The 8,630-nt window shown below is 38.1% G+C and overlaps 3 protein-coding genes across 3 annotated transcripts in view; 2 read left to right on the top strand and 1 right to left on the bottom strand.

Moving 5' to 3' along the window:
- Nucleotides 1-2,197, top strand: part of Cbr-tag-10 — a gene marked incomplete at both ends in the record, with an annotated part of 3,558 nt that extends 1,361 nt beyond the window's left edge. The window contains 4 exons of the mRNA XM_002631457.2: nucleotides 307-645; nucleotides 794-919; nucleotides 1,376-2,078; nucleotides 2,124-2,197. Of these exons, the coding sequence (XP_002631503.2) occupies nucleotides 307-645; nucleotides 794-919; nucleotides 1,376-2,078; nucleotides 2,124-2,197 (1,242 nt within the window). The remainder of the gene's footprint in view (nucleotides 1-306; nucleotides 646-793; nucleotides 920-1,375; nucleotides 2,079-2,123) is intronic.
- A 300-nt stretch (nucleotides 2,198-2,497) lies between these two features.
- Nucleotides 2,498-4,924, bottom strand: CBG20666 (the record flags this gene model as incomplete). Its single annotated transcript, XM_002631456.1, has 6 exons — nucleotides 2,498-2,789; nucleotides 2,834-3,147; nucleotides 3,196-3,458; nucleotides 4,186-4,548; nucleotides 4,599-4,847; nucleotides 4,897-4,924. 6 exons carry the CDS (start codon nucleotides 4,922-4,924, stop codon nucleotides 2,498-2,500), a joined length of 1,509 nt encoding a protein of 502 aa, XP_002631502.1.
- Nucleotides 4,925-8,105: 3,181 nt separating this feature from the next.
- Nucleotides 8,106-8,630, top strand: part of CBG20665 — a gene marked incomplete at both ends in the record, with an annotated part of 4,110 nt that continues 3,585 nt past the window's right edge. The window contains one exon of the mRNA XM_045242678.1: nucleotides 8,106-8,216. Coding sequence (XP_045097103.1) covers nucleotides 8,106-8,216 — 111 coding nt within the window. The remainder of the gene's footprint in view (nucleotides 8,217-8,630) is intronic.

Raw genomic sequence — 8,630 nt, 5'->3', positions numbered from 1 at the left:
TGTGTTTAATAAAAGTTCAATAATTTAATCAAATTTTAAACATGCTTTACTAAAATTTAGCAATTTTTCTGTAATTACAGTATAACCGAAACTGTAAAAATGTGTGGTTAATTTGATAAACGGCAAACAATAAAAAGCAGTAATGAAAAAATAATTCTTCCGTTTCAAGTATTAGATAACTTGAAAGAATGTGTCTAAGATCTTACTGGGGCTGAGAAAACGGTTCTATTAGAGGTTTTACGGTAAATGGGCGCAAAGTTGTCGGTTTGGGTGACACTCTATTTTTAAAACTTTCTGGCTTTACAGTTTTCTGGACGTTGGCAAGATTTGGAAACCGACCCATACGATAATGTAGTTCATTTTGATGGAGAGACCCATTTGGCAAATGTGAAACAACTGACGTTTGGAGGAATGAACGCCGAGGGATATTTCAGTTTTGATAATTCCAAATTGACACTCCAAGCGACAGGATACGGTACCGATTGTGACCAAATCTACGAACTAGATCTGAACACTGACCCAAAACTTCAAACTTTGAAACGAATCAGTACGGGACTCGGTGGAACGACTTGCTCTTATTTCTACAAAGAAGCAGATAACAACCATAGACTATATGCTGGAAACTGGTGGAATGTGAAGATTGATGTAAGCTTTGATTTGGGAGAATCATTAATCATAATCCCTTTAACGTTATTTCTGCTTATCAGTAAGTTTATTTAGCTTATCACAAAGACCCGAATTAAGTCTGGGTAAAACCAACAGTGTGAGATGGTGCAATATAATCATGTTTCAGAACACAACCGATGTCTCCAAAACGTGCCCAGAGAAAAAATGTGCGAATCCAAAAACTGATGAGCTTAAGCAATTGTGTAATACAAGTTATACTTGGGATATCTTTGATGATTATGATATTTTCAAGGTATTTACAGTAAGATATACAAATACATATTTTCAGTTGATTTTCAGCCATTTTCAGGAGTCTGGAACTCGGTCTTCAAGCTTCCAATTAATTGAACAATTTTGGAGAATTTAGTACAGACCTAGATTGAAAACTTTGCATTCACTGAATTTTTTGAAAATTCTTTTTATTTTCGATTTTTGAAAGACACCCATTTTCGACATGTGTTGTACTGAAAACTTGAAAAAAAACAGGCGCCTTTCAGAAATCGGCAAAAAGCTGAAAAATAGAAAGTTAAAAAAAATTTTTGTGGATGCAAAGTTTTTTAATTTAGGTCTGTTTTACACCATCCAAAATTTTCAAAGTGATCGAAAACTTGACTGTCGGGTTACAGAGTCCTGAAAATATTCAAAAGGAAATTGAAAAACGCATTTTTGTATATCTTATTGGATTCTCAGAATATGACAAAGATTCTAGGTTGATCGTTACGGAAACTTTGTTCAACGACTCACTAATTCTCCAGGATACGACGCAGAAGGCGTGGTATCTCCCGATGGAACCAAGATTGCATTTACTTCGATTCGTTCTGGAGACTTGGAATTGTATGTGATGAATACAGATGGGTCTAATTTAACTCGAGTTACAAATACACTCGGTTATGATGGTGGATCCTTCTTCACTCCGGATGGAAAACGTCTCATTTTCCGAGCAAGTCGACCAAAGACAGACGAAGAAATAGCCAAATACAAGAAGCTTTTGTCCTATAATCTCGTTGAACCAATTGCAATGGAGTTGTTCATCGTTGATATTGATGGAAAGAATATGAAACAAATCACGAAGTTGGGAGAAGCAAACTGGGCACCTTATATGTTGAATGACAACAAGAGAATCGTCTTCAGTAGTAATTATGATGCAGCAGCAAACGGATTTGGTGCTTTCAGTCTGTATATGGTAAATGTTGATGGTACTGGATTAGAGAGAATCACATATGGAGAGAATCAATTCAATTCGTTTGCCATGCAAAGTTACGATGGAAAGAAATTGGTTTGGGGATCGAGTCGGAATGGAACACAATACGAATTGAATCTTTTCATTGCTGATTGGATCGATTATCCAAATGCCACATCATCTACACCAACTGTACCAACAGCTTCCCCAACGACTCCGCAGGGTCCAGAAAGTAAGTGAAAGTTTTTGAGAATTCAATAACCGGCATGGAATTCAGCAAGCACTAAATCTTCTACTTCACTATCACTTCTTTCAACGTTCTCACTTGTTGTTATCGCATGCTTTTACTAATACTTGCATGGTATTTTTTCCAATTCTTACTATCCAAATTGAAGATTTTTCAGAACGATGGTGGAGACGTCATGGATTCTAACCTACTAAAATCAATCGACTTGTTGCTTTCTATAAGTTGTAGTTTCAATTGCAATACAATCCAATGAATAATTACTGTCTTTTAACTGCTTATTAAGTTTAAAACCTAAGAAAACCGGTACGAGAGAATTGAAAAGAGAAGAGGAAACATAAAAAACGGGGATTCGTTAAAACGGAATAAAACATATGAACGTGCGAGATGATAATCTATTCCGAATTCTAGTAAGAAGATTGGAATGATGACTCCTTATTATTACGGTTTCGGAAGTTCGGGCGAGGTCCATCACGTCCTTCTTCGCACTTTCGGCGGTAGCGTGCTGCCTCCTGTCTCAATTTATCAGGAACTTCCTGACCGGATTTCTCGAGAATCGAAATGAGTCCGTCGAAATTTGAGCGATCATTCCACCACATGAAACTCATCGACTCTCCTTTACGCCCGGCTCGTCCGGTACGTCCGACACGATGAACGTACTCTTCGATATCCATCGGGAAGTCATAGTTGAGAACATGTCTGAAAATAATAATTACCTAGATTTTCAATCAAATTTGACTTACGTGATATCAGGAACATCGATTCCTCTGCTGGCGAGATCGGTGGCGACGAGAATCTGAACTTCTCCAGTTTTCAGCATCTTCAAGGAAAGTTCTCGATCTGATTGAGACCTTCCACCATGGAGTCCTTGCGAATTGATTCCTTTCATGCAGAAATCCGATGAGAGATGATCCGCCATCACTTTCGATTTGACGAAAATGATCATTTTGTATGAATTACCGAATTGTTGATTTAAGAAATTGACAATTTCACAGACACGGTCGAATCGGTTCTCCTGTGGAATGAACTCGAAATACTGAGTAACACTTTTGCATGACTGAAAAACTACTTTTTGTCTAGAAAATGTGACTAAAACTTGACGGACCGCCAAATCAAGGGTTCCATTAACAGCCATGATTGCTTGCTTAGTATACCGATCAGTGAGATTCCTCACTGCTTCTGGCCACGTGGCACTGGTCAATGCGACAAGTCTATCTGGACGAATCTCAAACAAAATACGACGAATAGCAGCTTCGAAGCCCATATCCAACATGCGATCGGCTTCATCAAGAACGACGTATGTCACAGAGGCCAGAGAAATTACTCCATCGTTGGACAGATCTGTCAAGCGACCCGGAGTTGCAATAACTGAAAAGCAAAAGTTTTGGCTCTTTTCTAGTTTAGAGGTCCCAAAAAAATTTAGAGGCCCGAAAAAAAATTAGAGGTCCCAAAATAAAATAGAGGTCCCAAAAAAAATTAGAGGTCCCAAAAAAAATTAGAGGTCCCAAAAAAGTTTAAAGGTCCCAAGAAAAAATAGAGGTCCAAAATACGAAAAACGCGCAGATGTTGGAATAATGTACTAGTATTTGAACTGTGCGAGTAGTTTGAGTTTTAGGGTCTTATAGGATGACATGACTACTCCTAACAATTTTAGCTCCAATTCTCTCGCATCTTGCCGATGAACCCAATTTACATATGAGGAAAATTTGGGCAATACAGTAATCACTCCGTGATTATGCTGTCTCTCAGGCTTAGATAATTGTCAGAAAATATGCATTCCTAAGCCTATTAGAAGTATAAAATATATCATCAACAATTATTTTGCTATAAGACCTCAAAACTTTAAATTCTTACACAATTCAAATTTTAGTACATTATTCCGGTATCTGTGCATTTTTAAGTTTTGGACCACTATTTTTTCTTGGGACCACTAAACTTTTTTGGGACCTCTAATTTTTTTGGGAGCTCTATTTTATTTTGGGACCTCTAATTTTTTTTCGGACCTCTATTCTTTTTTGGGACCTCTATTCTTTTTTGGGACCTCTAAACTAGAAAAGAGCCAAAGTTTTTCTGTTTAGAAGAAGGTCAATAATACCAATTTCCACTCCTCCTTTGCATGACTGCACTTGTTCTGATCTTGATCCACCTCCATATAAGCATACACTTTTGTAACCGTTGTAACTGTATTTCTTCACTTCCCCTTCAATCTGTTGAGCTAGTTCACGCGTTGGACTGAGAACCAGGACAGATGGTGATGGTTTCTTCTCGTTTTTATCGTATTGTGCTAGTTGAGCATCAATATGAAGAAATGCAGGAAGCAAGAAGGCGAGCGTTTTTCCAGATCCAGTCTGAGATACTCCGATACAATCTTGTCCTGAGAGAAGAATCGGCCACATTTGAGACTGGATTGGAGATGGTTTTTCGAATCCGTTCTTCTGGATTTCGTTCATGATCGACTCTGTAATAACAAATATGCAAACATTGCCTCAGTTTATAAGCACTACTTACGATTATGCCCGAAAGCTTCCTTGAATGTTTTCACAGGCAATGGAATGTCGACTTTAGCATCTTCACGGAACGGATAAACTTTCATAACACCTCCATTTGAATACAATTCGTTCAGTTGTTCCTTTGAAAGGTTATCAGGCTTGTTTGGAGCATTATACAGATTCCTTTCAATCGGTTTCATCCAATTGAACTGATCATCATGCAACCGATCGGCAATCGAGCTTTCAATTGTTTTCACTGGCTCAGGTTCTATGAAAGTATAAGTTTAACTCAAAAAAAAAACGTTTTTTTCACTTACCAACAGGTTTTTTCACAAGAGTCAGCATATCAACAGAAATAGAGTCGAGAATCTCAACTTGCGATGAAGACAAATGGAAGATGGGAAATATTCACCTACAGTAATCTAGAAAGTGCTGCGAAACACTGCTGTGGCTAGTCGTTATGTTCCTTTAAACTGTGTGCGCCTTCAAACTTTCTATCAATTTCGAAATTTTTTTGTTTTCTCGATTCTTCTCAATTCTCTGTTTTAATTTTTTGAGCTGATGTAGTGGAATTCTTTCCAAATGAAACTTTTGTGTTCCAACTAATTCAAAATGCATGAATGTGGCGGGTAGTAACGATCTCGTCTCTTCTTCAAACTTGTATGTTGATAGGGGGCGAGAAGAAGTAACCTCGAGTACTACGGATGAGCACAATTATTCATTCATTCAGTCTTCACATTTCGAAACAGTTTTCTCTTTTCATCCTTATGTTTTCTTGTTGTGCGTTGATATTTTTCTCGAGGGACCTCGTCGTGTTTGTTGACTCGCGTATGTTTTCTATGTTTCTTTGCAGATTTGGGTTGAAAAAAAAAGATAAGGTGGATTTTGAAATCTTTAACTTCGTTTTAGACGATTCAAAGCTCATTCAATGTGCTAAATTCCGATGAAACAAGACCTAATAGAATGTTCTTGGTAACTCGCTTTCTCTCATCAATCTGTTCCCCCCGAAATAATGGCCAACTACATCTCCGTTTATAGCCATCATCTTGTGCCGTTTTCAATACTCATCCATCTATTCAGTTGTCTCCATACCCTATGTCTCTTTTTCTTCCCGGCTCCATTCTCTCGAATTGAGCCATGTTTATTATTGTAGTCTCATATGATTAAGTGCATATGTATAGATGATGTGAATAGCTAATGTTATATTCCAAAAAACGAGGGTCCCTCTGTGATCAAAAATTCCCTGAAAAGTGCTACTAAAAATGACGTTCGCGGTCTTCCGTCTTCCACATCAATCCTTTACTTTTTTCTCTATCCCATGGAAGGATTCATACTTTTCGTCTTTTCGAAACATTCTCCGCAAAAAAGTTAGTTTTTTTTGGGAAAAGTGTGAAAAGAGCAGCAGTTCGGATTTTAATTCTTAGCTCCAACAGACGACTTCTCCTTCTTTTCTTCTTCTTTTTCTTGCCTTCCTTCCGCCAGTGAACTAATTTTGGGAGTCTTTCTTCTACTCTGTTGTCAGAACTCCCGAAATTCATAAAGTAACAAATCAGTTTCAACATCTTCGGTGCCAGTTGCACTATCTCGATGCCACAGTAATCTCCCACTAATCTCTTCTCTGAGAACTTTGAGTTCTTTTTGACGTCTTCTGAGTTTCTGGGTTCCGTTCGCTTCACTTATCACAACAACCAATCTTTCCCCCTTTTTCCTCCCCCAATTTTTCTTTTGTTTTCTGGTTTTGCTTTCCTTCTGCTGTGCCACAATTGCATTCTGTTTATCCTGGGGTCTGATATTTTTTCCCTATTTTGCGTGTTTCCCATACGGAACGGCTCCAAAATCTTGTTTTTGCATCCAGATACGGGATTTTTAGCGAAGTCTGCATGGCTGGAATTATGCTGACATCGGAGCCGTGGAAAAGAAAATCTGGACTCCGTGGCCACGGCCGAACTACCGTAAAATCGAAATTTTTCTGGAAATTCATCCGTTTTCCAGAATTTTTTCAGATTTAGAAATACTTTATTTTCCGACTTGTCTGAAGGTTTTCAAAACAAAAGTTGTCGGTAAGCGATAGTAATCGCAAACAAAAATGTTTAATTGCTGTGAAACCCGTAATAGAGTCGAGGAATTGGAATCCACCTGAAATTATGAATCCATCTGAAATTTTCCTAATTTTTCTCTCAAAAAAGGGCGCCTGCTTTATAAATGTTTTTTTCATCCTCTTCTTAAAAGGTAATTTTTTTGAAAATATATTGGACCAACTCGTATCCTTCTGTACTAATGACTACCGTATTCTGTCTGATAGAAGCCCACATAAAACGTCAAATTTTAGTCAAATTATCTCGGTTCCTGTCGAAGATATCGAAAAGTTGTCAACTGGTAAATTTTTTATCGTTATTTCACAAATATCTATCAGTTGGCATTTTTTCGATATCTCTAATAGGAAACAAGATGATTGAGCTCAAACTTGACAGTGTAGGGGCCCTTCTATTACAGGTTTTACGGTGCGCTAGCTGTCGTTGTGGGGCGTTTCTCTTCCACAGATCCGATTTTTTAAACAAGCATAATATGGGTTTACGGTAGTTTAGGATTGTCAAACTTGGTCAGTACATACGACATGTTGCTGGAACCAACTATCCATATTTCCAACATTTTCTCATTAATCCAGTTTGCCGACGGCGGTCGTCCTAAGTTTATGTGAGTACGGAATACCACTGGAAATTGTGTTTACCACGAATACCCTGCCTCTTTTTTGCTCCTCTGATGATGACAAAAAAAGACAACTTTGGGGTGTTCTTCAAAGTCAACGACATAGTTTTTCTCGCTTCTTCTTCTCCTCCTCCTCATCTCACGAAAAGTGTCCCTTTGACGAGTTGGAAAACGGAAGGAAGTCAATTGTCTCCGTGCCCAAAGAGCGGCAGTTTTCTCAACTTTTGGTTCTTTTTTCGTTTATGCTTTCTTCTGTTTTTTTTTCATCTGTCCTCAAACAAAGTTCTTTTATCGAGAGAAAAAAATAAACGACACAACAAAAAAAGATGTGCTAGACGTCCTTAGTACCCTAAACTCCTCTTTTCTAGCCGAGCCAATCTTGCTCTTATTATTCTCGACGACATAGATAAGCACAAAAAAAAGAGGGAGAGAGGAATGATGTCGTGTTGCGTTTTTCCGAAGTGAATCGAAGAGGATGTCGCAAAAAAAGAGGAGGAGGAGAATGAGTGTGGAATGATACATTTTGACGATCATCTCTCTTGGTTTTATCGTTTCGAAACTCTCGTAAATCCTCACATCGAATGGAATCACTTCAGTCATTTAAATTTAGAATGCTCTTTTAGTTTGTGCGGTGTGGAAGTCAGGAGTTTTAGTAAAGTATTCTTCTCCAGTGTCTACAGTACCCTCTGTTGAAGTTTGTTCGACAACTCAAAATCTAGAACACTCAGCGATTCTTTTATTGCATTTTCTGCATTTTCTGTTGTAATCTCAACTTTTTGAAGTAATCCTATTCTTATTTTTCAGATATCCATCCGCAGCGATGCGGATTCCCAATCCCGATCCTGTACTCATCGTATGCTTCTTACTATGCATCGTTTCTGTCGTCTCATCAACAAAAGAGAAATCAGATCCATGTCTGGATAGAGATGTTGTAAGTGAATTGACAAATCTTCAAAAATTTCTATTACTAAAAAAATCAAAGCTGAGAATGAGAAACGACGGGGCCATGGCCGAAGGTCCCACTACGACAGCTACAATAACCTAAAAAAAGTTTTTCTCGGATTTATTTTGTCGATTTTCGGAAACAGAAAACTCTACGAAAACACTTGGGTCCCAGGAAGCGGGTCAGAAAGCGCGCCCCAGTAAATTTTAAAAAAATTCTAAATTCGCTGCCGAACTTCGTTGGCTGACCACTATCTGGAGTCGACTCCAAGTTACACTTCATGACCTATATCATTAGAAGGCCCATGAAATTCTGATTCTGAATATGTTTTCTGTTTTTGCGAAATGGCTGGGAGCTTCGAGAAAATTAGTTCACAAGACAATTTAGTGGTAGTCACTGGGG

This window comes from Caenorhabditis briggsae, assembly GCF_000004555.2.
Source record: "Caenorhabditis briggsae complete genome, chrII, whole genome shotgun sequence".
NCBI classification, from domain to species: domain Eukaryota; kingdom Metazoa; phylum Nematoda; class Chromadorea; order Rhabditida; family Rhabditidae; genus Caenorhabditis; species Caenorhabditis briggsae.
This window is presented reverse-complemented; position numbering and strand designations above follow the sequence as displayed.